This window comes from Oryctolagus cuniculus, chromosome 12 (assembly GCF_964237555.1).
Source record: "Oryctolagus cuniculus chromosome 12, mOryCun1.1, whole genome shotgun sequence".
Taxonomy (NCBI): domain Eukaryota; kingdom Metazoa; phylum Chordata; class Mammalia; order Lagomorpha; family Leporidae; genus Oryctolagus; species Oryctolagus cuniculus.
In genome coordinates this window covers 91847980-91875874 of record NC_091443.1, presented here as the reverse complement: position 1 = coordinate 91875874, position 27895 = coordinate 91847980, and the positions used below count along the sequence as shown (strand labels likewise).

The 27895-nt window shown below is 50.5% G+C and overlaps 2 protein-coding genes across 6 annotated transcripts in view; one reads left to right on the top strand and one right to left on the bottom strand.

The window, feature by feature from the left end:
- GLCE (glucuronic acid epimerase) overlaps positions 1-3527 on the bottom strand; it is a 121489-nt gene extending 117962 nt beyond the window's left edge. For 3 of the 5 annotated variants that reach the window (XR_011380949.1, XM_017338288.3, XM_002722376.5), the window contains exon 1: positions 3388-3519. The gene's annotated coding sequence lies outside the window, so the exon portion shown is untranslated. Of the gene's footprint in view, positions 1-591; positions 676-3387 lie in introns of all 5 variants that reach the window. The other 2 variants (XM_017338286.3, XM_017338287.3) reach the window with 2 other exon arrangements.
- On the top strand, positions 564-4746 carry LOC127488257 (translation initiation factor IF-2). Its single transcript, XM_070054854.1, has 3 exons — positions 564-822; positions 2666-3806; positions 4044-4746. Exons 1-2 carry the CDS (start codon positions 564-566, stop codon positions 3772-3774), a joined length of 1368 nt encoding a protein of 455 aa, XP_069910955.1. The 3' UTR covers positions 3775-3806; positions 4044-4746.
- Positions 4747-27895: the final 23149 nt, after the last annotated feature.

Below are 27895 nucleotides of genomic sequence, written 5' to 3'. Positions count from 1 at the left end.
GTGTCTTACGACTTCCTTTCTAGAAATTGCTTTAGTATATCACATTTATGATTCTAGAATTCTGAATAATAATTCAAGGACACTTTGGTACTGTCATTTTCAGCAGTGTAATAATGAAACTATAAAACCAGTTTTATGGTTCATATGCCTCACAAGAAAAACATATCTATTAGATGTGAATATGTTTGACAAAAAAAAATCTTTTCCTGAAGTCTGTGCCGCAATAAGAATGCCTACTCCTCCACCACAAAACACACACTTCATATTTCTCTTAAAAGTCTGAAAACTTCTTTTCTCAAACTCAGGAAACAAACTTGAAAAACAAGTTTGTAAGGTTAATTTATCTCTACATAATTAAATATCCCCCATCCTTAACATGTTATAAGATTTACTCATGTCTACTTCCTTATTCTGTTGTGCTTCCCACCTCACCTCATGTCCTTATAATTTTTAGATACTTGAAATATCCTTTTCCCGTCATGAGTACACACAGGTAGAAGCAGCAACATTGGCAAAAAGCCTTATTAATATTATACACTTCACAAATTTGCACGGTGCCCAAAATGTCAGCTCTGGACTTCTCCAACTTACAGCCACGTCACTTCGGCTCACAGAAGCAGACTGAGGGAACACGGAAGCATGAACAGCTCTCTTCTGCTCCTCGGCGACGCCTGCCTGAAGAATCCACCAACACAAACAAGGTAGATGTGGATCCTTACATACTGTTTTATGCTTATACAACACAAGCATCCTCAGAGTCCAAAGACATTCAACACCCAAACTCTACCGATCATAATTTAATCTTTCTCAATAATTTGGAAGGTAGAGCACTATCTCACTTGGTTTCTAGCTATCATGACAAATTTCAAAGATACTATCATTCAGGGATTCTACAACAAGAGTGCTAAACTCCACGCACCCTGGGTACTTCTTCCTAAGTGGAATCACAATTTTTTATGTACTTATCCCATTTCATCATTGCCTTCCTGCCCCTCTGGATGTATGAGCTGGAATCACCATCCCTCCAGGGTTCAGACACCTAACAGACAGATACTTGTTGCTTGATCAGTTTACACTTATTAAAAATCAAGAAAGCTGTTTCTTTTTAAAGATTTTATTTAATCATCTATTTGAGAGGCACAGTTATAGACAGAGAGGGAGAGACAGAACGGTCTTTCATCTGCGAGTTCACTTTCCAAATGACCACAACAGCCGGAGCTGAGCTGATCCAAAGCCAGGAGCCAGGAGCTTCTTCCAGGTCTCCCATGCGGGTGCAGGGGCCCAACCACTTGAGCCATCTTCCGCTGCTTTCCCAAGCCATACTAGAGAGCTGGATTGGAAGAGGATCAGCCAGAACTAGAAACGGCGCCCATGTGGGATCCCAGTGCTGTAGGCAGAGATTTAGCCTACTACGCCACAGCGTCGGCCCTTAAAGCTGTTTTCTTAAAAAAAAAAAAAAAAAAAAACCACACAACTCTGAAATCTGCTTATTTTCCGTCTTTCTCTTAAAAATAGCCCGGGTGGGGAGATCTACTTAGGGTTTAGAGGTCCTGACCAAATTACCTGCACAACTGATCAATTTTGAAAGCTGTGGGAGCCAATCAGGTATCTTGGTTTGCATAATAACACTGAAAACTTACACACAAGTCACAGAGTTAAATACTGATCCGCTATTCCCTTGCTTCTTAAAACGTCTGCAACATTCAGAAAGTACATTATCCCTAACCTCTAAAAACAAAAGTCATTAAAAAAAAGATTAAGAAAAACCGTCTCACACACACACAAAAGCCTGAGGCAGGCAAAATTCTCTGCTTTAGTATACTCCGATTGGTGTTTACCCAGATTCACTTACAGGCCTCTGTGACACAGTAGCTACCTAACCCGAAGAACTGTCAGCCACACACAGCACACACTTCCTGGTCCACGCGGTGTTTCAAAACCACAGATACATACAGGCCATTTTGTGAAATTCCACCTCCGTCTTCGCTAGTCCCCAAGAACTCTTAAGACTCGCCACCGACACACCACACCGACTCTGTCCAGCAGGATTCCCTACGGAGCTCTATCAACCACCCCTACAGGTCGCAAACGGTGCTTCTGCAGAGTTCTGCCGCTGGGACTCCAAATTCCAGCACGTTCTGTCTTTTTAAGAGGCTGAACTTGGGGCCATTCCTCTGGACAAGTGCTTTTCCAAGGACAGCGATCAAGCCAGAGCACACCTGAGTCTGTTTAACACTCAGACAAGAAGACTTCACGGCAGGGCTCACAATGCGGTATCGGCAAAGCAGACCACCCAGGAAGCGAAGTCAGAACCACGCACTGTCCCCACCCCCAGCTGCAGAGGAGCTGGACCCACGCGCACCCCGCGGACACCGCCTCCCTAAACAACCTACAGACCCAGGTGCCCACCTCTGGCGCCGCCACCCTCCAGTCCCCGGCGCTCCAGCGAGCCCAGCGAGCCCAGCGCGCCCCCACAGGGATCCCGGGGCAGAGAAAACTGCAGAACAAACCCACTGTTCCTCCAACTAGGCAACAACACGGATAGACCCTCCAAGCGAGCACTAAAGGAAGCCCTTCCAGACAGAACGAGACCGGCCCAAGCCGTTCCAGGATGCCCTGATGCGAGCGCCCCTTCCCGCCCCAGCCCGCCCAGCGCCCCGCTGAGCCGTCACCCACCTCCAGTGGCCGCCCGGGAGCCCGCTAACTCGCCCCGCCAAACACGGGAGACCGGGCCGAGTTACGCCCCCCTCTGGGCAGAGCAGACACCCGGGAAAGACCCCCAGCACCAGCAGCCCACCTAGGCGGCCCCTGCCCGCGCAGACCCCGCACCTCGCACTCTCACCCCTGGTCTGTCCCCGGAACCCGGATACACCGCTTCCTCAGCCCAGGAATGCGAAACGGACGCCCACCCCGGCTCAAAGGACGCCAGGGACCCCTCTGATCTGTCCCCCACCCCACCCCCAGGGACACGGGACCTTGCTAAACTGCCTCTTCTGCCCCCCACCTCAAACAGCCCGGGACCCCGAAAAATGGACCCCTTGTTCCGGAATCCGGCTACACCAGCACAAGGAACCTCAAAACCCCATCAATCTTCCTCGACTCCGAAGACCCGGGACCCTCTTTGCCGCCACCCACCCACCCACACTCGATGCCGGAAGAACCTCAAGAGCCCCAGTAAACCGCCCTGGTGGCCGCTACACTGCCCTTCGGCGCCAGCACCCGGCTCCCACCGCACCGCCTCCTCGCCCCCCGCACTCCCGAGCTCCGCCAAGCTTCGCGCCCACCAGACAGCGCCGCGCAGTCCCCGGAGCCGCCCCCGTCCGGAGCCCGCCTGGCTGGCTGCTCCCCGACCGCTTCTCCGCAGAGACGCGCCGCGGGTTTCCTCACCTGGGCAGCGTCGGAGGGCGAGCGGACCGGGGAGCCCTGAGGCAGAGAAGCGGCGGCCCAGGCCTGCGGCGCCGCAGCTCCAACCCCTTCGCGAGGAAGCGCCTGTGTGAGGAGAACCCTACCGCTCCGCGCGCGCAGCCGGCAGCCCGAGCCACCGCCGTGCCCGCCGCTCTTCCCGCGAGATCCCAGCCACGGCGAGGGGGCGGGGCCGCGCGAGGGGCGGCCGCGGCGGCTGCGGGAGTGACGGCCCTGGCGGCCTGTTGGCGGCGGCGCGGGGGGCGGGACTCGAGGCCGACTGTAACCAATCGCAAAAGAGGAAAGGTGATTCGTTCCGCCCCTTCCCCGCCCTCCATCAATAAACTACGGGCAAAGGTAGAAGTGACCTGAAGTAGTGGAAGGCCGTGGGCGAGCGCCGCAAGGTAGCTTGGATGACGTGGCTTGGCTCGCGCCGGCTCCTGCTCGGCCGCCGTAGGGACACCTGGGTTCGGGGAGAAGCCGGGGGCCTCACCTTTGCGGACTGAGGCGCTGTTGCCCCTGGTTACAGCGCGTCCTGCGGGGCCCGGGGGCTCCTCCCAGCGTCGGTGTCGGAGAAGCCGGGGTTCAGCGCAGCCCCTCCCTCTCCCTCATCTCGGCCTCTCTCTCTCCACCTCAAACAGGGCGCCATTGTTAAGAAGCCCATGTTTTCCCAACCCCAGCCCAGGACATCTGGTCTGACAAAGGACTCTCTTCTGATGCGTGCGTGTATTTCTCATACCGAAAAGCCGTCCGGCTCCAGTCAAAAGTAAATGTCGCTGGAGTCCACGGCATAGCAAATTCCCGGATCCCATGCAAAGTCCCATCTTGGTAGGACCCAGTGCTCAGGAGCGTTTGGCGCGCGCAGGGCACGGAATAAAGGCGAAAGGAATGAATGAAGACTGTGATATTTAAATAGACAGAATCTGGACTTGCCCCAGAAAGTCTGGCTTTCCCGCCCTCTCTGTAATGACAGCAGTCTATTATTATGCCTCTCCTGCAGCCCTCACCCACCTCCTTACTCCCTGTTCATGGCAAAAAGCCCCCTTTCTCCTCGCCAAGGTTAACCCTTGCACCTGTGCACTGGATGGCGGCCATGCCCAGACTTTGTTTCATCAGCTTTCTCTGGCCGGCTCTAACTCTTCTGTCTCACAAACACAACCTACCCCACCCTCTGAACAGAGCAAAACCAGCCTGCCTCTGAGACCCCCCCAAAACATACTCCCCGAGAAACAGAGTATTTGTCGTCTCCGCTTGCTCGTCTTGTTTTTCCACCAATCTGCCCTCTCGCTGCTAACAAAAGAGTTCTTTCCCAATGGAAGGGTGGTCTGTGTGGGGGGCACTTTCCCCAAGGACCAGTCTGCAGCCTATCGGCAATGCTGACCATCCCACCCCCACCCCACCTAAGGACATCTGGATTCTCTAGCTACTCTTCAGACTTTTTTTCAGCCTGCTTTCCTGGTTTGATAAGTGTTGCATATTGATGTCTCCTTATCTTGTAGCCACACCTTGTGCTTAATAAGAAAAATGGCCACACATGGTTGCACACTTTGAGTGCCAGTAAGTGGCTCAGACAAAAGCTGTTAGAAGAATCCAGAGGGAGGAGACATTGGCTGTGGCTGTGAGGCTTGAGCTGGTAGTAAAACAATAGGCCAGCCCTTATAAATCCAAGGCAGGCACAGAGGCTTTTAGGGGAGAAAGATAGGGGCTGGTGTTGTGGCACAGCTGGCTAAACTGCCACCCGCGATGCCAGCACCCCATATTGGATCTCCAGTATCTTCCACCCACATGGGAAACCCAAAAGGAACTCTAGGCTCCTGGCTCAAGCCTAGGCCATCTCTGGCCATGAAGACCATTTGGGGAGTAAGCCGGTGGAAGGGAGATCTCTCTCTCTCTCTCTCTCTGCTCTAAGAAAATACAAAACAAGCAAACAAAAAAACCAGAAGAGAAAAATAACGGGAATCTGAGCACAGAGAAGGGGACTTGGAGTGAGGCCAGCTGTAGGTTGACCAGTCTGGAAGACAGAAGACTCACAGAAGAAGGTGAGATTACAGAGGAACCAAAAAGGAAAAGACCTTACAAACTAGCCAGGTCAAGTGGACTTGATTCTGTATTAAATGGGGAGTCAGGACCAACTGTCTCATGTATAGGGTCCCCGAGAGGGTTACACATGAGGTCCACATACCAAGTGTCTAAGCATGTAAGTTACAAAACAAGCTAGCAAAATGTATATCATTTCACCTTGACAAATATACTCTGATGACCACTTGGGATACCAGGTTTGATTTTATTTTATTTTTTAAGATTTATTATTTTTATTTATTTGAAAAGCAGAGTTACAGAGACAGAGAGGGAGAGACAGAGAGAGAGAGAGAGAGATCTTCCATCCTCTGGTTCACTCCCCAAATGGTTGCAAGAGCCGGGTCTGGGCCAAGCTGAAGCCAGAAGCCAGGACCTTTTTCCAGTTCTCCCACATGGATGCAGGGGCCCAAATACTTGGGCCATCTACTGCTGCCTTGCCAGGTGCATTAGCAGGGAGCTGGATTGGAAGTGCAGCAGCCGGGACTTGAACCAGCGCCCTTATGGGTTGCCGGCCCTGCAGACAGTGGCTTAAGCTGCTATGCCACAATGCTGGCCCCTAACTTTGAGTTTAGAATCTAGGGTTTCTCAGAGTTCTCTGCAAGAACAGCTCAGAGAACTCTGTGCTGGGCCCCACACAGAGAAGTCTCCCCGCCTTGCTTCCCATAACCAAGTCAGCCCCACACTGAAAGCTACCCGCGTCCTACGGACACATGTCTAAGCTCCATTCCTACTTCCCCTCCAAAACAGTCATTTCTTGGCCATTTCACAGGACCAGGGGTGCATGCCTCAGGATCTGATGCCGAAGCAAGCCCACATAGGTCCTGGAAGGGGGCTCGGAGCCATTTGCGCAGGGAATGATGGCTCCTGCACGCGTAGGATGAGGTCTGAAGGGCGGTGGTCAGCTCTGGGAGTGCTCATTCCTTGCCGTAATGGACTCAGGGTATGAGTGCAGCTGCAGGAGCACCAGGGCAGAGCCCCTTACAGGAAGCCTCTCTCGCCTCCATCTAAAGATGGTAGCTGGGGTCTGCATGTGACGCAGCAGGGTAAGCTGCCAGCATCCCATATCTGAGCATCGGTTCAAGTCATAGCTGCTCCTCTTCCAATCCAACTCCCTGCAAATGTACCTGGGAAAGCAGCAGAAGATGGCCTAAGTGGTTGGGCCCCTGTAAGCCATATGACAGTCGTCGTGACCATTTGGGGAGTAAACCAGGAGAGGGAAGATTTCTTTCTCTGTGTGTCTTTCCTTCTTTCTCTGTCACTCTGCCTTTCAAATACATTAAAAAATCCTTAAAAAAAATGGTAGCTGTTGTAGAGTTCCTGAGTCTCTTAGTGGAGTCATGACTTGTAGATTTCTTTATATCTCAGATGTGTTTTCCGTGTGTCTTATCCACTCTGCTTTCACGCTGCTGTTTCAATAGCAGCAATGGGCTGGCAAGAAAACTCTGTTCCTCACTCTGTACCCTTGTGTGGAATCCTCTCTCCAACTACCAGTTTCACAAACCCTGCTGTTCCATGATTCCTGTAGTAATGAGTGTGTCGGAAACCTGGATCTCTCTAAATACGAGAAAACAGAAAACCATGAAATGCTGTCAGCCTGGAAGAAAGCTTGGAACGCTTAGGTTTGACTTCTAAATAAGAATCCTCTGCAAACATGTTCTGGAAGAGGCCCGTTGGAAGGGCACACGGGCAGCAGGAGTGCTGAAAAGGCAGTGAGCCACCACAGACGGGCACTGCTCTCGCCATCTGTCTTGATGGCGCAGTGTGTCACTCCGTGGCCTGACAGTCATGCTTTGTTCCCACAACCTCTCCATCCAGTGCCAAGCGCACCTCTCCACGTGGCACACACTTAGAGCCACGCGGGGCCCAGAATGACCACGGTCCCTGCCTTGGAGACCTGGGGGACCCCGCACATCTCTCAAGGGAGCTGCAGCTGATTTTTAGCATGCAACTTTGGCGCTTGCTTGATCTGAGAACTGGGGTCTACTCATAGCCTTATTGTCACCATCTGTGACTGGTGTTTGCCAACCGGCAGCAGAACAGAACCAGCCAGCTTCCTACTTAGGCCTTACCATCTGCTGCCTGCGTTCTGACCCATTTGTCTAGGTGAGGACAACCAAAGTGTTCTCTTCCAGCTCAGAAGGCAGCCCCAATGACGCTCTGGGAAAAGCTACCTCCTGGTCCCGCATAGTCACAAGGGCACAGAGACACTGTTGTAGGTGAAGCTGGAAGAAGAAATCCGGTTCTGCTCCATCCTTTTAGAGTTTTAGAGAAGCGCCTCTTTTCACCACCTGCCTGAAATTCTGTATGAATCACCCCAGGATTTATCCGTCCACGCGTGTGCCCCAGATGGAACCCCTGACTTTGGTTTCTTTGTTGGCAAATAGCCAACCACGGAGAGGGAAAATATAGAGACTTGTAGGGGTTGAGATATGTCCAAGACTGTTTGATATACCTCTTCTTCTCAAGAGCTGGAGCTGACTTCCCTTCCCCCCCGTGTATGGGCTCGTGACGTGCTCCTGGCAAACGGGGTATGGCAAAAGTGACCGTATGTGGCTTCCGAGACCAGGTGATATGGGTCATTGCAAATTCTCGCTCCATCTCTTTCTTTGGTCCTGTCTTTCAGAGGCATCCAGTAGCCATGCTGTAAGAGTCTTGAAGCAGAGGTCCACACGGCAAGCAGCTACAGCCAGCACCTCTGTGAATGAATCATCCTGGAATCCCCAGCCCAGCCTACTTTACCCTCCGATGACTGCAGCCACAGGCCAACCCCTGGATGTAATCTCATGGACAACTCTGTGTCCGAACCACTCAGCTGTGCCTCTCCCAGATTCCACACAGAAACTCTGAGATAATACAATGCTACTGCTGGAGGCTACTACATTCTGGGATCATTTTTGTGCAGCACTAGATAGATAATATAAGAGTGTTCTGTCCACCTCTACTTCCGGACAATAATCTAAAAACTCATAGCCTACTAATCACGGGCACTAGCTTTACCCAAAGAATGAACAACAATGGATTTGTGGCCATGACTTGCCACATCTAAAATTCAAGTGGCACTGCATTAAAATAAGGAAGAAGAAATGATTTCTTGGGGCTGCCGCTGTGGTGCAGTGGGTTAAGACTCCATCTGTGGCACTGGCATCCCATATGGGAGCCTGTTCATGTCCTGGCTGCTGCTCTTCCAATCCAGCTCTCTGCTGATAGCCTGGGAAAGCAGTGGAAGATGGCCCAAGTTCTTGGGCCCCTGTATCTACTTGGGAGACCTGGAGGAAGCTCTTGGCTTGGGATCAGCTCAGGTCCAGGCATTGTGGCCATTTGAGCAGTGAACCAGCAAATGGAAGACTTCTCTCTCTGTATCTCCCACTCTCTGTCTGTGACTCTGTCTCTCATGTAAATGAATAAATCTTTCAAAAAAGAAAGGAAGCAAGGAAGGAAGGAAGAAAAAGAAAGAAACCATTTCTTGGGGGAAACAAAGACTTCAGTGCCTTTAAGACTCTTAAAAGCATCATAGGGCCAGTGCTGTGGTGTAGCAGATAAAGCTGTCGCCTGCAATGCCAGCATCCCATATGGGCGCCGGTTCTAGTCCTGGCTGCTTCACTTCCAATCCAGCTCTCTGCTGTGGCCTGGGAAAGCAGTGGAAGATGGCCCAAGTCCTTGAGGCCCTGTACCTGTGTGGAAGACCCAGAAGAAGCTCCTGGCTCCTGGCTTTGGATCGGTGCAGCTCCAACCATTGCAGCCATCTGGGGAGTGAACCAGCAGATGGAAGACCTCTCTCTCTCTCTTTTTCTCTCTCTTTTTCTCTCTCTGCCTCTCCTTCTCTCTCTGTGTGTAACTCTGATATTCAAGTAAATGAATAAATCTTTAAAAAAAGAGTATCACAGGAATTGGAGAGAACAACTGGGGAGCATTTGGAGGTCAGAAAGGTCTTGAGCTGTAGGGAAACCTTTCCTTCCCCGAAACTGGGAATCCTTCACAAACAGCCTACTTCCATCCAGCTTGAAAGCAAGCGCATGCTTCCCTGAAAGCAAGCACTGGGGAGACTCAAACACCCTCTTACCCGTCCATATTTGCCAAGAATAAAAGCTGGAAATTCCATCTATAGGGGCCCTGTCAAAGTCAAATTGACATCTTGTCAACCTTAAGCATCCATATGAGAACAAGGTGTGTTTGACAGCAGGAAGATTGAAATTCTCTCTCAATACCATGCCGTATCACTGAAGTCTTCACAGTGTAAATTAAGATTCAGCAAGAGAACAATTTTTCTATTAAATTAGAAGGGGGGAAAACTCACATGAAAGAAGACCAGTTAGCCAATTTATGTACGCTGTCTGTCTAGCTTCATTTTACGTAGATCAGAACCACTTCGATGGCTCATGCATACAAAGAGTCGAATAATTATAAGTCGACTGGCTAATAAGTTACAGTTAAGGAAATATAGTACAGAGATGTTTGCACCTCCATGATTCCAGTGATCATAAGCCAGATGTGTTGATCCTGCCTTTCCTTTCCAACGAGGACAAAAATGAAGTCTTTGGACCACAAGATCCAGAGAGCTGAGTCCTCCACCTTCCCTCATCCCTTCTCCATCAGATTTAACCAACAAACACATACCGTACAGCTGTCCAGTGGAAGGCTCTGGAAGCATGCAAAGCTTACGTCACAGTTCTCGCCAGAAGCAGAGAGGGAAAGGGAGCAGGTGGCGAGGGGACTTCCCAGGGCAGGGGAAATAAAACAGCTTCTCCTGGAACCATAGGTGGAGCGCACCTCACAGAACTGCACAAATGGAGCATGAGTTGGTAGGTTCCCCCAAGGGAAACAGAGATACTCTTGCTGGAAGCAGAGGTATCCCTGTCTTCCTTTAGGGGGTGGCAGGAGGGAGCCATCCAACGCAGAAAAAGACAGCTCCTTGCTTGCAGCAAGTTCTGTTTTTCACTTAACTCTGTCTGGTGTTGGTCTCATCTGTTGCAACTGAAACAATCCGAACCCTGGTGGATAGAGAAAGTGAAACAAGAGCAGACTTCTCCAGGAATGGAGAAGTTTGCTCGACAGAAGCAAGGGGGCTGCTTTTGGATGGAAGAACTAATGGAAACCACAGCTCAAAGGCCCTGCATAAAAACAGCCGTTGGAACAAGCAAGTCACCTGGGACAGGAAGTTCGTGCAGAAATGCTGGTGAGGGTCAGATTACAGAAGGCCTTGAAGGCCAGGCAGAGTCTGAGCTTCATCTTGTTGCTGGGAGCAATCCATCAGAAAATTGTTTCTTATTGAACATTTTTTTAAAATATTTATTTTGAAAGTCAGAGTTACAGAAATAGACAGCAAGAGACAAAGAGAGAGAAAGAATCTTTCACCCACTGATTCACTCCCTAGATGGCCACAACAGCCAGCACTGAGCAAGGCTGAAGCCAGGAGCCAGGAGCTTCTTCTAGGTCTCCCACGTGGGTGCAGGGGCCCAAGAACTTGGACCATCTTCCACTGTTTTTTCAGGCCATTAGCAAGCAGCTGGATGAGAAGTGGAGCCAGGACTCGAACTGGTACCTACATGGGATGTCTGAGAAGCAGCCGGCGGCTTTACCTGCCACACAGCAACACTGGCTCCAGGGGCTTTTGCACAGCAGAGTGACCTGGTCAGACCGATGTTTGCAGTGTGATCTCACAGGTTGGAATGAAGTGGGGGATATCCCAGATATAAGACAATGAGGGAAGAACCCAAGGGCAAATTCTTCCCAAGATGGTAGGTGACCACTCAGTAGGGCAAACTAAGCAGTGTTCTGTTACCAAATAGTAAGGAAACTCATGATGAAGTTTTGCTTAGAGACATAACAGTTAAGATTGGTTATGTAGGGGCCGGCTCTGGGGAGCAGCAGGTTAAGCTGCAGCCTATAGCTGGCATTCCATATCAGCATCAGTTTGAGTCCCAGCTGCCCTATTTCTGATCCAGTTCCCTGCTAACACACCTGGGAAAGCAGCAGAGGATGGCCCAAGTCCCTGGGCCCCTGCACCCACGTGGGAGATCTGGATAAAGCTCCTGGCTTATGACTTCAGCCCAGCACAGCCTTGGCCATTGCAGCCATCTGGGGAGTGAACCAGAGGATGGCAGACCTCTCTCTGTCTCTCACCAACCATGTATACTTTCCACAAGTATTTGCTGCGAGCCCAGAGCTCTGATAGACGTTTGTTACATATTACGGATACAAGCTCTGTGAAGAATAAAGTCAGTGAGGTAGACTGTTTGAAGGAAGCTACCGATAGTTGCTATGGAAATTACTGGGTTCTGGGGTCAGCTTTGTGGCTTAGCGGGTCAAGCCACTGCCTGCAACGTCAGCATCCGGTATGGATACTGGATCAATGAGTCCTGGCTGCTCCACTTCCCATCCAGCGACCTGCTGGTGCACCTGGGAAAGCAGTGGAGTCGGCCCAAGTCCCTGGGCCCCTGCCCCTGCCCCTGCGTGGGAGATCCAGCTAAAGCTCCTGAATCCTGGCTTCAGCCTGGCCCTGTACTGGTTTTTGTAGCCATTTGGGGGTGCGGGTGAACCAGCAGATGGAATATTGATCTCTCACTCTCTCTCTGTAGCTCTGACTCTCATGTAAATAAATAAACCTTTTTAAAAAATCACTGGGTGCTATAAGATCATGTATCAGGGGCCCAATCCCAGTCCCACTGGGTATCAGGGAGTCAGGGAAGACTTTCCAGAGGAAGAAAGATTTAAGATGGGGCCTGACGCAGGACTGGGAGTTGACGTGGTGGAGGGGTTGGTGAGCAGAACACTCAGGATGCTTAGATGAGATGCTATTTCCGAACAGAGATGTGACAAAATTCCAGTGTGGATTTCCTCCAAGGAGACAGAAGGAGTCTAACAGGTAGGTAGGGGCCAGGAGTACGCAGGTTCTTTATGTGCTAGGGAAAAGGTTTGGGACCTCATCCTAACAGCAACATTAACATTGTTTTTCTGAGACTGATCAACTCCATTCTGTTTTGAACAAGCACACACACAAAAAGCAGCCTAAGAAAGAACAAATTCCATGTGTATTCCAAGCAGGGGATCAACAGATGGTGTGACTCCAAGGCTTTGAGAATATCTCCCCTGCTTGCAAACCTGATGTCTACATTTTTTGACTGGCGAGTCACTGGATATAATGACGAAAGAGTAAATGTCAAACGCTAACTTTTCTAGGAAAAGGAACACAGCGAAACTGATATTCCCACTAAGGTGCAAACACCTGATAGCTGTGCTTTCTTGAGAACAGTTTTTTGAGGTCATAGAGAGAAGGAGGGCAGGAGGAAATCTAATCCCTGTAGTAGAAAGAAGAAAAGTGACAGAGAAGGGAAAGAGACACACGAAAGAAATACTAGGGTGACCTGAGAGAATGCCTAGCCCCCATAGGATGTGTTCAACAAATACATGTGGGGGAAATGAAAGGAAGGGAGGGAGGGAGGAAGGAGGAAAGGAAGAGAAAAGAAAGAAAGGTTGTTCTTATTCCCTAAGCAATACAGAATAACAACTATTTACATAACATTCATGTTGTATTAGATATTATAAGCAACCTAGACCTGACTTAGAGGCTGTAGGAGGATGAGCGTTAGTTACATATGAACAGTACTGGAACCAATCTCCTGTGAATACAAAGGGACAACTGTGTTAGGAAGACCATGGGCAGGGAAAATAGAAAACAGTGAGCAAATGGATTTTCCAGAAGTCTTTAGGGTGCAGAGTTCATAACCTGTGATTTGGGAACTACAAGATCAGACTATGGCTTTGCCAACCATGGAAGACATCCAGCTTTTCCCCAGGAAGGCTGGGAACATGACGAATGGCCGGGATGGAGCCCTCTGAGACTAGCAGAGAACGTCTTAGAAGCCTCTGGAACCCACAGCTCATTAGCAACCCCCATTGGTTCTGTTTAAACAGTCGCACTGAATCATTACTATTGACCAGTAGTCATGCACACCTGTAGACTTTGTCACCTGTGTTAGGACCGAAACGTCTAAGGAAAACTGCTTTTGAGTAATGAATAATGGCTTTCTCTTTCCATGCCTAGTTTTCCTGTGCAGATTTCAGCAAAATCTGTGTGATTTTATGAGCCTGTGCTGCCAGAATTAAACATACTTCTGGAATAACTTAGTAAACTCAGTGTTAATGGTAACTTGACCTTTCACTGATTTCAAATTAACCGGTGGGGAAATGGTAAGTTGCCTTAATTGAAGCATTATCTTCATTAAAGATTATTAGATGGGTAAGAGCAGGGCTTCCTGAACATCAGCCCATGCTCTGTGACCATGCCAACCACAGCACCCTGAAGGCAGAGTGATTGAAGGGTCTAAAATTGGATCTGGTGATTGGCTATCTCTGCAAAATGTGAACCGTGCTAACAATGATTCCTTTTCCCCCGTGTGTTCTAAAGATGGTTTCCATGGTGATCTACATTGTTTTGTCTAAATTTTTCCTCATGCCATTTTATCCCACTCCAACTAGATATTTGTAAAGTGCCTATCACTTGAGTATCTCTTCTCTGAACAAGTCCCCGGGAGGGGAAAACCGAATACTTCTTGGAAGGAATGGAAGTCTGTTGCTTGTCAAAAAGAGCCCGATTTGCCAAGATTATGTAGGGCTTGAGGTTGTCCCCTAAGGGCCTTCCCTTCTGGGATCCACCTTCCAATCGAGGAGCAGGAAGGCAAAAGCCCTGGTCTACATCCCCTGTCACTTCTGAGGCCCCTTCTCAGGAGTCCTGGCCTTTGCAGACACTGGACAGCTGGTCACCCAGGTGGGGGGAGGGAGATGCCCCGGATCGGGAGGAGACAGATCCTTCCACTGTGCGGCAGAGATGAGCTGCTTGTACACCAGGCCTTTCAACTCCTCCCGGCCCTCAGAAAGGTTTCCTTTTCTACGTTGTAGCCAGTGATGAGAGCAGAAGCGATGAACACCACTTCTTGGCCAGTCCTTTCCTTTGCTGTCTTGCCTCCTTCAACCACTGGGTACAGAGGAGCCAGTTAAGGATTTCAATCTGCTGGAAGAAGGAGAGGCCGCTGGATGGAAGGGGTGTGTCCAGATCACCTTGTAGTAGGCTGTTGAGCACTTGAACTGATGTGAGAAATAAGTTTGTTGTGTGTTAAAGCTACTGAGGTCTGGGGTTGCTTATGTCAGAGGTTGACCTACCCTGCATGTATGATGCAATACAGCAGGTTTGGGGTCAGGCCATGCAACAGATGGCAGGAAGGCCACAGGGTAACAAAATGCAGTGTCCAGTGATGAGAAGGACAGGGAGGGGTCAGAGCCCAGACTAGAAGACAAGGTCTTTAAGGTGGTATTGGCAGCCACATCCCAACTGTCCCTGAGCAGGGCATTAGGGAGTGTTGGGATACAAGGACTGAGGCTGGCACTGGACTCCAGCCACTGGGAGCACAGGAACCAACTGGACCATTTGAAAAATAGTCAAGAAAAAGGATACGATGTGGACCCAGAGGCTTGGACTATGGCACAGACAGAGGCTTGGACACAGGAGATCAAGACAAGATTATATATTGTGGGGCCCAGGGACCACATCAGAGGAGCAGACGTGGTTGCCTCAGCCTGGCTGACTCAATGTCAGTCCTTTGGGACGACAGTGCTGGAGATGGGATTGGGCAAAGTTGTACCCGTATAATAGGAAAAGGACAAAGTGGCCTTGGCAACCCACAGTCAGAGGACAGCAAGGCATGGAGCAAAGCCGATCAGCACAGCGGGAGATCAGGAAGTAGAGGCAAGAGCCAGGAAGCCTTCCTTGGGGGCAGGTGGTGAAAGATGGCAGGAGTAACCTAGAAAAGTCAGCAAGAACAGAATCTGATGATTGGCCAGTTGCCTTCGAATACCAGCTCAGGCAGACACCAAGGATGGCAACGGGTGAAAAATGGGAACAGGCACTGATGAGTCAGAAGGCCAGCCAGCACCTGCCACCAATCCACAGGGGATGGCAGCCGATCGTCCCAAGGGAATGGCCTCCTCCCTGGGGCAGCGCTGCAGATGAACTGTGCCCGTGTGCCAGTAAGGTCTGCCTTTCTCTAACCAGCTCTGCGGCTCACACGTTCTCACGCAGAGAATCAACACTCCTTTCATCCAGCCAGCAGGAGCTGGAATGATTGCTCTGGCCATAGGCACGGGACATCGCCTGTAACTTAGACACTCATGTGGGTTTTTATAGGCAATGAGTGATGAGGCTGTTAACATTTACACTCTTCCCCAGGCCCAGGACGCTGGCCTGCTGCATGTGAAGGATCGGAGTGCTGTGGATCATAATGAGTGGATCATTATGGGATGTGCTGTATTTTATTGGGAGAAGTAGTTAGCAGCTTTTGGGATAATTAAACTCTCACCCAGAGACCACGGGAGCTCAAAATGACCAGGGATGGCACAGACATACCGAGTTGGACAAATGGTTAGCTCAGCCCAGGATTCTGTCTCTGCCACAGAGTGGGAGATGTTTCCCCACAAGACTGTCCCTCTGGGCTTGGATTTCATCAGCTATGGGAAGGATTTGGACAGCTTTCTTCAAAGCAAGAGAGACAGAGGCTTTCATATATATATATATATATATAGTCATTGCTTTTAATAGTTTATTTATAAGGCAGAGAGCCCCATTCACTGGTTCACTTTCCAAATGTGTACATTGGCCTGAGATGGGCCCAGTGCTAGAGCCAGGAGCTGGAAACTCACTCTGGATCTCCCACGTGGGTGGCAGGGACCCACTACCTAAGCCATCACCTGCTGCCTTCCCAGGTCTTCACTCGCAGGAAACTGGAATCCACAGGTGGAGTTAGGAATTGAGTTTAGGCACTCTGATGTGCGATGTGGACCTCTTTATTAGTGTCTTTTTTTTTTAGATTTTTATTTATTTATTTATTTAACAGGTAGAGTTACAGACAGAGAGAGAGACAGAGAGAAAGGTCTTCCTTCCATTGGTTCACCCCCCGAAATGGCCGCTACAGCTGGCGCTGTGCTGATCCAAAGCCAGGAACCAGGAGCTTCCTCCTGGTCTCCCATGCGGGTGCAGGGCCCAAGCACTTGGGCCATCCTCCACTGCCTTCCGGGCCACAGCAGAGAGCTGGACTGGAAGAGGAGCAACTGGGACTAGAACCCGGCGCCCATATGGGATGCCAGCACCTCAGGCGGAGGATTAACCAAGTGAGCCACAGTGCCAGGTCCTATTGGTGTCTTAACTTCTAGGCCAAACCCTCACCTCTAAGCTTTTGTTTTCTAAGTTGAAATAAAATTTCTGATTTTTTTTCCAAAAACATATCCTCTAATGAACCAGCATATTGGCTTATAGGCTAAAAATAATCTCATTTACACTACAGCATTAGTGACTGATTTCAGACACTTTGCAAGTAGGTCCTAATTGTCGAGAGGCAGAGAGCAGGGTCCCGGAAGTAAAGATAAAGTGAAGCTCTCAGAAAGGAGGTACTAGGGATGCTACCGACACTCCCCTACAACTGACCTCGACTCGCTTTCCCAGCCTCTTTCTCTGTGTGTCTGCCCACACCTACACCCACCCCCGACGCTAAACGGGTGTCCACCTGTCTCAAGACATGTCACGCCCTTTTCATGTCTCTGTGCTTGCCCGTGCTTAGGACTGTTTTTCACCCCACCGTCTGCCGCACAGCTTGTCCTGTCCTCTCTCCGATTCCAGGCTAAATGTCATGTCTGTGAAGTGGCCAGGTCTCCCAGGCAGTGCCCGTCGCGGCTTCCTCTGTGTTGGCACAGTACTTGACGCAGGCTCTCTTCCAGCACTGGTTATGCTGTGTATCTTCTCCTCCATCCCACAGGGCCCTCAACAGGAAGGGCCATCTTCACCTTGTCTCTGGATTCCGTGTCCAACACAGGACTGGGCCATGTCACTGACCAAGAGGTGGTAGCCGGGTCAATGAAAAGTTTTCTGCTTTACAACTTTCCTCCAAAGCCCAGCTCTTTTCTCAGGCTCCACCCTGTGTCCTTGTCTCTCATTTATCTTATTGGTCAATTAGAAATAAATGTGTTTTGGGGGCCAGCGCCAAGGCGCAGCGGGTTAAAGTTCTGGCCTGAAGCGCCGGCATCCCATAATGGGTGCCAGTTCTAGTCTTGGCTGCTCCTCTTCTGATCCAGCTCTCTGAGATAGCCTGGGAAGGCAGTAAAAGATGGCCCAAGTTCTTGGGCCCCTGCACTCACGTGGGAGACCTGGAAGAAGCTCCTGGCTCCTGGCTTCAGATCGGTGCAGCTCCGGCTGTTGCAGCCATCTGGGGAGTGAACCAGAGGATGGAAGACCTCTCTCTCTGTCTCTACCTTTCTCTGTAACTCTGTCTTTCAAATAAATAAAATAAATCTTTTTTTTTTAAAGAAATAAATGTATTTTGGTGCTGTGAAAATGGAGAAAGGGAAACTCCAAGCAGGAAACATCAAAGCATCAAAGCAACCTTAGAGAATTGTTTATGCGGCTTTGACTTTGGAAAAGATTTAAATTCTAACGATTCATAAAAAGAAAACAAAAAATTCCAATTCTTTATCAAGTATCAACTACATTCCTGGTGGCAGCCTGGACACTACAGAGGCATGAACACCTTGCCTGTTACCTAAGCTGTAATGGAATCTATATATATTTTCCACTCCGATTTTCGGAGAATAGATGAGAAGAAAATGTTCTACCCACTGAAAGACACTGTTCTCCTAGGCCGGCCATGCGTGGCCATGGCAGGGTTCATAATAAGTTAACTCAGAGAGATGAAGTGAAGAGTCCTGGGCTTATGGTAAAGAAGGTGCGAGAAGAGCTGACACCGTGGTGCAGTGCGATATGCCGCCACTGTGACCCTGGCATCCCATATCTGAGCACTGGTTAGAGTTCTGGCTGTTCCACTTTCGATCCAGTTCTCTGATAATGTACCCACAAAAGCAGAGTGTGTGTGTGTGTCTCCCCTTCTCTGTGTCACTCTGTCTCTCCCATAAATAAAAAAATAGATCCTAAAAAAAAAAGGAGCTTGAATCGGAAGCCGTTCACAACTCAGCTCTGCTCCTATGAAACGTACTGATTCTCCACTGTCTGTCCCCTCATGTGTCAGCACTTGACAGACTGCATTTTCCAGAGACTCCACAATGCTGTCTGCCATTCCGATGTACTTCTTGCACCATGACATTGACTGTTCTCTCATCTTGTCCTCTCCCTTGATCCTGGGTGGAATTTTGGGGCTGTCTCGAACCAGCAGGGTATGGCAGAAGCAACACTGTGTGACATTTAAAGTTATATTATACAAACTCAGTGCAATTCTGCCTTGCTCTTGAGACACCAGCCCTTCGAATGGAGCTGCCGTGTGTGAGGAAAGCCCAAATTAGCCCAGTGATGAGGCCCCAGAGAAAAGCCAGGTGTAGGTGTTCCTGTCAACAACTCAGCTGAGATCCCAGCAGGCAGACATGTGAGTGAAGATGCAAGGAGATGAGTGTGGTCCCTGGCTGCCAAGTCGCCCTGCAGCGGAGGGCCCAGACATCACAGGTCAGAGTGGATTTCCTGACCCAGGCGTCCATGAACATGAAATGACAGCTGTCTTATCCATCGAGGTTGGGGTGAGTTGTTACATGGCAATCGTGACTGAAACAGATGGTCATGCGCACCCTGGCTGAGCCGCGAAGTTGTGGGGACTGACGGATTCACACGTAAGAGTCTGTTCTGCACGCTTTTCAGTAGTCTCCAAATAAACCTACAAAGAACGGCTGTGCCTGGTGCTTACCAAGCTCCCACCTCCGGGGACTGTGGGGCACCGTTACAGAACCCTAAGCCCCTGAGGTTGAAAACTGCTGTTCTCATCCAATCCCTCTACTCCGTGGATGAAGAAAGCATGGACCCAGCATGATGTGTCCAAAAATCACACATCTGGCTCTGTGTTTTGCTCCACTGTATCGCGGTGCCTCCAAAAAGAGAACCGTTGGAGGTACTCATCCTTGTCGGGAGGCAGAAAGTTGCAAGCAGGAACAAGCAAGCTCATTGTGCAATGGATCTCCTTCAGTCTCAGACAGACAGAGCTGTTGTCCAAGCATGCCAAACACAAGCCTATTCCATCTCGCTCATTCCCTCCCCGACTCCTCTCCCACTCCTGCAGCATAGATCATTTCATTGGCTAAAACAGAAAGACAGAGCCGTGGGCCCCGCATGGAGCTCTACAGGCTGTCAGCTCTGTGACGGATGGAGAGCTGAGCTCACGCCGAGGTGCGCCCAGGCAAAGCTCTGTTAGATCACCGGTCATTGGCATTCATGGAGGGCGCCTGGCTGTCACCTGGTGATAGGGAGCTGCACTCCGGCTAAGCGTGTGGGGGTCTTTCTCAGTTATTAACCTTTCTGCCGCCCCTACTGAAGCGAGGGTAAGGACAGGCTGGGATGCTGATCAAGTTTCGTTTAATGCACTGCCTTGCTTACTCAACCAACATCCCAACTATTGCAGCGAGAGGAAGAGAAATAAACTCCCAAACCAAACAGAGCAGGAGGAAGGAAGGTGAGATCCACTGACCCACATGTGGGAATGTGTTTCCATCAGATGCGGTTATGTTCCTCTATCTGGGAGGGAGGGACCGGGCATGTTGGTAAAGGGCCCCCCCACATCCTGAAATCCACGGAGCCATCAATCACTGAGGTTGAAAGGAGCGTGGGTGCCTGTCCCCTGAAATAAGGGTGTTGTTCCCTGAGGATTTATGGCTCTGGGGAATCAACTGAGAACTGGCTACTGAGAACATCAATGGGAGACTCCAGTGTTTCGAATGTAGCGGGAGCCATGGGGCTGGGAGCTTTACAAAAGAACCCAGGAGAACCAGGATCAATGACCTTCCGGAAAAGCAGCAGCTGCTGAACAAGCATTTCGTTGGGATATTTGTGACTGCAAACTGGAGAAAGAGATAATGAACTGTCTTTCATGCAAAGCGAGATGCTTATCATAGTGTTTCATGATACGGTATGGAAATGTTAAGTTAAAGAATCAAATATGAGCATTTTTATTACTACAAAGTGTGTGCACACTGAACAAAGCTTGGCAAGTATAAAAAAGTATAAAGAGAAAAGATTACCCACGTTCCTATCCTGTGATGATACACATAGTAAATATGCCAGCGTCCTGGCTTCTAGTCTTTTTTTCCTGTGTGTGTGTACGTATACACGATTTCAGATAATACCTGCAGTCTAAAAGCAGAATCTCCTGTGCTGCAGTTTCATATTCTGCTTCTTGATATCATTATGCATTCTTCCAAAGTGTTTTCTGCAGGGTGGGCGTTGCAGCACAGCGGGCGGGTTAAGCCACCACTTGTGACATCATCACCCACATTGGAGTGCTGGTTCAAGTCCTGGCTACTCCAATTCCGAGTAAGCTTCCTGAGAATGCACCAGGCCACCCATGTGGGAGACCTAGGTGGAGTTCTGGGCCCTTGGCTTCCCACTGGCCCAGACCCAGCTGCTACTATTGGAAGAGTAAATCAACAGATGGAGGATCTCTCTCCATCTTTCTCTCTCTCTGTCACTCTGCCTTTCAAATGAATTCATCTTAAAAAATAAAAAGCAATCATTTCATGTAACATATTCAGTTCTTAGTGTATTGTATTAAATAGATTGTTAACACATTTTGTTTGCATATAGCAAACAGAAAACATCTATTTAAACAATGTGGCACCCATATACCTTTTCTAATAGATTAAATATACTCAAAGGACCAGCAGATGGAAGGTGTGGGGGGGTGGGGCGAGGGGCTCTGTAGCTCTGCCTTTCACGTAATCTTTCCAAACCAGAGTGTCTTCTAGAAAGGCTGCACAGCACTCACACGTGGCCCCACAACCTACTCAACAGTTCTGTTGTTGCAAGCTTTCACTCTGCTTCTGAAGTGTCTTTAGCTTACACCCTACAAGTGGCATCCTGCATGAAAAGACAGGTCTCTCTCTCTCTTTTTTTTTTTTTGCCAGGCACTCAGCACAGATCGCTTTGAGAGTTTTCCAGCTGCTGTCTTTTCTTCTTCCGCGGCAGGCCCTGGGTGAGCTACATACGGGTCTTCGGTTGACTTTTCACCCCTTCTCCCAGAATAACTGCGGGCGTGGCGCTGCCCCACAAGCCTACAACTTGAGAGCTTGCCCTTCGGTGAAACTCCTCCCATCCTTGATCTGGGACTGCACCTGGCCTACCTCTGCTGCCTCCCCCCACCCTCCCTCTCCCCCCTCCACGCAGCCACCCTCTCCTCCCCGCGGGGCCTCCCCAGACCACTCCACCCACAGCTCCTCTCCTTCCAAGGGCTCTGTAATTTATGCTCTTCACACGGCGCCTCCGACAATTAATCACCACTTACCAGCCGCGTGACCTTCAGTAAGCCCAGAAGCTTGTCGTGAGAATTTAATGAGATCAAGCCTATAAAATAAATACCTCTCACAGTGTGGGGCGCACACTGCAATTGAGCAATAAAGGGAGGCTGTTATTATGATTGCGGCCGGTTTGCCGTGTGACATTTCTTCTGTTGGATGTTATAGATGTCCCTCCTCTGCTGCTGTTTAACTGTGTCTGGCCTGGCTTCCAAATTCCCTGAAGACAACTGCTCTCAGCGTCTGGGACAGGCGCTTCTCCGAGAAGCCCACAGGGAGCCAGTACGTGTGATCAGATAATGGGCCACGAAGAGCCTGGAGCCAGGAACTTCTTCTGGGGACGCAGGGGCCTACTTGGACCATCCTCTGCTGCTTTCCCAGGCACATTAGCAGCAAGCTGGATGGGAAGTGGAACCGCTGGGACTTGAACTGGCATCTACACGGGATGCCGGCGGTGTTGCAGCCCAGGGCTTTAACCCACTGTGCCACACGCCTGCCCCATACAGGTGGCAGTTTTACAAGCTTCGGCTTTCTCATAACAAAACGAGGGGATAAATGATTTTTAAGACACTTTCTAGGTGGCCGGTGTTGTGCCATAGTGGGCTACACCAGCATCCTATGTGGGCACCTGTTAGAGTCTGGCTTTTCCACTTCTGATCCAGCTCTCTGCTATGGTCTGGGAAAGCAGTAGAAGATGGCCCAAGTCCTTGGGCCCCTGCACCCATGTAGGAGACCTGGAAGAAGCTCCTGGCTTCTGATTGGCCCAGCTCCAGCCGTTGTAACCATTTGGGGAGTGAACCAGCAGATGGAAGACATCTCTCTCTAACCTCTTCGTCTCAAACAAATAAACAAAATCTTTTTAAAAAATAAAAAGACACTTTTTAAAAATTTTTTGACAGGCAGAGTGGACAGTGAGAGAGAGAGACAGAGAGGAAGGTCTTCCTTTTTCCGTTGGTTCACCCCACAATGGCCACTGCGGCCTGTGCGCTGCGGCCGGTGCACTGCGCTGATCCGAAGCCAGGAGCCAGGAGCTTTCCCTGGTCTTCCATTCAGGTGTAGAGCCCAAGGACTTGGGCCATCCTCCACTGGACTCCCGGGCCACAGCAGAGAGCTAGACAGGAAAAGGAGCAACTGGGACAGAATCCCCGACTGGGACTAGAACCCCTGGTGCTGGCGCCACAGGCAGAGGATTAGCCTAGTGAGCCACGGCGCCGGCCAAAACAGACACTTTTTAATGGAATTTTTTGGTTATGGGCTGAAGCCCAGAGCGGTTAAGAATCTACCCTTTAAATTGTGGGCAACAGGACTAAAATAACAATGACTCAAATTCCAGAGCTCTGTCAATCACTCTGCTCTGTTCTGTTGCTTTCCATATGTTAGACACCTGGGAGGAGCTGCCACAGTATAGCTGGGAACAGGCACAAACCGGAAATTACAAACCCAAGAAGAAGGTGAACCTGCTGGGTGATTCTCCCATCCCCATTCTCCCCTTCCACTATGCACAGTTAGCAGAATTAGTTAGAATGATATAGAATAAAGTGAATTCTCTCAACCTTGGTTACAGCTAAAGATGGACACGTTATTTTTTGAATAATTTTTTAAATTATTTTAAAAGTTTATTTGAGAGGCAGAAAGAGAATGAGAGAGAGAAAGAGAGAGTTCCCATATGCGGGTTCATGCCTCTAATGCCTGGGCTGGGGCCAGGGCCAGGAGCTGGGAACTGAATCCAGGTCTCCCCCGTGAGTGAATGTCAGGGGCCCAATTGTTTCCCAGAATCTCTTTGGGGTGAAGATAGAGTCAGGAGCCAGAGCCAGGATTCAAACCCAGGCACCCTGATGTGAGACACGGGCGGCGTAGCCTCTAGGCTAATCGTCAGCTCTGCTGTGATGGCATTCAGGATGGTGGAAAGTGATAACGCCATTCCGGGTACTTCCTGTCATTGTTTTCCCTTCTCCTACTCTCCCTTTCCCCGCTGACTTGAACATGGACATGGTGCTGAGCTGCCCTGGACCACGTGGACAAAGGCAAGGCACTGACCTAGGGAAGAGCAGCGAGGTGGCAGGCGCCCGACGCCCTGGAGCCCTGCTGGTGTGATCATTCCCGCTTCTCTGCAGAAAACAGGAACCTATTTCTGGGTGTTCAATCAGGCAAACTGTTCTTTGGGGTCTCTCCTACAGCTTCTACGCTCACATCCTAACTAATTTATGTGTCGGTTGTGAGCCAAAGGTGTTAATGGATTACAGATGACGGAGCATTCCTGGAAGCCGTGCTGGTGAGAATCCGCAGAGAGGTGATGGACAGTGAGCTGGGTTAAAAGAATGATGGGTGGAAGTGGAAAAAGCCCAGCTGGATGGAGTCCATGGCACTGTGTTCCGCCTCAGGGATGGAAACAGACACAGCCATTTGGAAAGGGATTACAGATAAAGTTTGTGTAAGAGTGGTTCTGGGTTGGCGCTGGGGCACAGCAGGTTAAGCCTCCACCTGTGATGCCGGCATCCCATATGGGCACCTGTTCAAGACACAGCTGCTCCACTCCCCATCCAGTTCCCTACTAATGTGCCTTGGGAAAGCAACAGAAGATGGCCCAAGTGTTTGGGCCCCTGCACCCATGTGGGAGATCTGGAGAAGCTCCTGGCTCCTGACTTCCTGCCTGGCCATTTTGGCCATCTGGGGAGTGAACCAGTGGATGGAACATTTCTCTCTGTGTGTGTCTCTCCCTCTTTCTCTGTAACTCTGCCTTGCACGGAAATAAAAAATAAATTAAAAATCCAAAAAGATAGTGGTTCTCCAACTAACTGATCATTGCAGTCACATCGGGGGCTTGCAAAAACACATTCCTGGGCCTCAGCGCCCATTGCCAGGATTATGGCGACCCAAGGACTATGGTGAGCCCGGCGGTGGAAAGCACATGACCGAGGAGAAGCTGGAATGGCACCAGGTCATGGAGGACCCCGGACAGCGCTGAGAACCCAGTGCTCCCCATTCCGCACCCGGCACCATCTAGGCTTCCTAGAGTGTGCTTTTAAAAACAATTGTCAGGGAAAAAGCAATTCTAAGAGAAATGTCAGGCCTGGGCTCTCCATACCAGCTCTGCCCTTTGCTGTCGGCATTACCTGGAACATAAACCACAACTTCTTTATCAGGAAAAACAGCTGCAGGGGGGAAAGGTTGCAGTGAAGAGGAGATGGGGAAACGTAGTTACAAAGACATAGCTCAGGCAAACAGCCAGCGGAGTCAGGAGATGTCAGGTGCTCTCGGGGCATCCTGTGTGCCCCTGTCGGGCCTGCTGGGTGCAAGGTGTGGTGATTCCGGGGGTGGGGGCGACAAGGAGGGCTGCTGTCCTCCATCTGGAACCCACTCACCTGAGACCTCGGGAGCCTGGCACTGTGCTAGGAGCGGATTGTGCCATTGTGGGTCATTGGCCCCCAGGGTGAATAATCCAACCCCGTGTTTCTTAGCCCGCTGTGGTAGCTGCTGCAGTCCTGGCACAGTTGGGTCAGGCCCCCGTGGCACTGAGGGGCTCTCGTGGGGTCTGCGGTAAGCTCAGCCTTCAGCCCTGATTTCCATTAGTTCAGGATGGAGGAGAAAGGGCACATTCTGGAAGCTCCCGGGGTTCTGCATGGTGACTTGGAGAAAATAAAAGGGCTTAATTACTTCGGGCTAAAGTACACAGGCATTTGACATTTTGAAAAATGGTTTTATGACATTTCTTTGATAGCTCTAGACCAAAGGCAGCTGCTTATACTTCAGGGAGGTGACAGGAGAGGAGAGGGAGTGAAAGCAGGCGGGGGAGCTCGGTATTTTGCTAACACTCCCTCTATTTGCAGAGGGCTTTACGCTGTTCAAAGCAGTTTTACATTCATCCCTAAATTACGTGATTTTTACAATAACTCACCAATGGCGGGGGGCAGCAATAAAGAAACTTTGCCACTAACCAGCTGCATAAACCTGGCCAAATTAAGTTCTCTGACTTCCGTCTTCTTTTTTTTTTTTTGGACTGGGATAATCTTGCAGCAACAATGAAATACAAGGCAAATGTAAATGGAGCCCCCAGCACAGCTGCCCTGACAGGGAAGGGGCTCGCCAGCTGTGAGTTTCTGTCTCCTCCCATTATATAGATGAGAAAACTGAGGCAAGAGGAATGATGTGAGTCCACAAAGGGATGGGGTCCCTTTGTATGTGGGTGTGCTCATTCCAGGGACAGGAGGCTCTCAGAAAAGGCTACTTTTCAAAATGAAACAAAATCCTCTGTGCTAGGTTTTTCTCCCCGACTCCATCCTGGGGGAAGGTCTGAAGTGGGTTTGTGGGGCTCCTCTGAAACAGAGCGGAGGACAGAGTCTCAGGTGGAAGGCAGCAGCCGCAGAGCTGGCGAGAGGAGGCAGAGGACCACCCTGCCAGCGAGTGGCTGGGGGCAGCAGGTCTGCCGCACGCAGGAGGAGCTGGCACGGAGCACGGCATGAAAGGCCCCTGGAGCTACCGGGGCTTCCACCCCTCAGCCAGACACAAGGCAGGGAGCACCTGCCATAGCTGGTTCGCAAGAGCCAGGCTGGAAGTGATCTCGACAGATGGAATGAAATGAATAAGATGAAATCCAAAAGGTCGAAACCCGGGATCATGCACTGAGTTAAAAAAAAAAAAATCCAACAGCACAAAATTTTGAGTGAGTAAAATGGACCTGAAGGTAGAAGACGTGACCACTTCCGCTCCGAGGTGGTCACCCATCCCGGGGCAGCCTGCGGCAGTGGGAAAACACCAGCGTAGGGGTAGCAGCCTGCTCTGTCCTCGCACTACGGGAGCTGTGAGCCCTTGTGCAGTCCCCTGGCCTCCCCGGGGGTCCCAGCTTCCCTCCTGGTAACATCCTCATGGTTTAGTTTAACCTTCACATCGACCCTGCCACATTTCATCCGCATCAAGAGGACTTGGTAGTTTCAGCTGGCAATGAATTCAGTCAGAGCCACGGGCATGTGAACAGACGACGCAAAGTGGGAGTGCGCCAGGAGGAATAGAGTGGGTCCTTAAACTAGGCTTGGCCCCGCCGACTTCAGCGGCCAGGCAGCCTCCTCTTTGTAGTAGTCAATGCAGGCGAGAGGAGCATGTGGAAGGCTGTCTAGGAAACTCGTTTGTCCAGAGAAAGCTCCGCGGGATGGTGACGTTTGGATGTGAAGTGCAGATACTGGGAGTACATATTCATGGCAAGGACATCCTGAGAAGGAGCTCATTCGCTTTAACTCTGACATCAGGAAGGTGAGGCTCCGGGATGACCCTGAGCTCCAACTTCCGCCGTGCGCACAAAGTGGCTCAGCTTGAGCTCAACGTGGTGGAGCCAGGGCAGGAGGCCCGTGAAGCCGAGAGAGCGGGCTACTGTTGGAGGCGAGGGAGCAGCGGTGGCTTCTTATCCCGGGAGCTGAGGATTCCAATCCAAGGAAGGGGCAGGGAGCCCTGAAGATGAGGCCCCGGTGAAACTGGGAGACGGCGAGGGGAGAGGAGCTGGCAGCCTCTGTAAATGTCGTGTTACTCACGTGACCGTCATAGGTGGCGAGTTAGACCCAAACCAGGGGCACGTGGGAAAGCGGCGTGGAGCCTGGGAGCGGTGGGCCATGTCACACATCAATGGGGCGCAGGGCAGGATGGGAGCTGCGGGCCAGCAGGGCTCAGGGGTGGCTGGTCCATCTACTTCACCTCCTAGATCGCTGCATGCCCGAGAGCAGGGCTTCCCTGGCTGAGCTCATCCTGTTTCCCCATCAGTTCGCTCCTAGCAGCACGTTGGACACCTGCCCCTGTTCGATAGCCATCTTCTCAAAGCACCGCAGGAATGGACAAAGGAACAGCAGGAGCTCGATAAACAGCTATTGACCCAATGAGTGAATGAACAAATGAATGGAAAATTGCCCCAGTCTTTCATTCTGATCTCAGGAGAGGGGAGAGGGGAACTATGAGAAAGGAAGTGCTCAGCGGAGGCAGGGATGGGGTGGCGAAAGCGAAGGAAACAGGAAATGCGCTGGAGGAATGGGGGGGGGGGCGCAAGATGCAAGTGATGATCACTGATAGAGGAGCGTCCATGCTGGCTTCCGGGAATGGCCCTCCAGCCGTCAGGCCG

What these genes read in the sequence shown, in the direction of transcription:
- LOC127488257 (XM_070054854.1), top strand. Translation starts at nt 564, where the DNA reads ATGTCAGCTCTGGACTTCTCCAACTTACAGCCACGTCACTTCGGCTCA. An exon ending in CTTTCTCAATAATTTGGAAG is followed by an intron (nt 823 to 2,665) that starts GTAGAGCACTAT and finishes CGCCCCGCTGAG; the next exon opens with CCGTCACCCACCTCCAGTGG.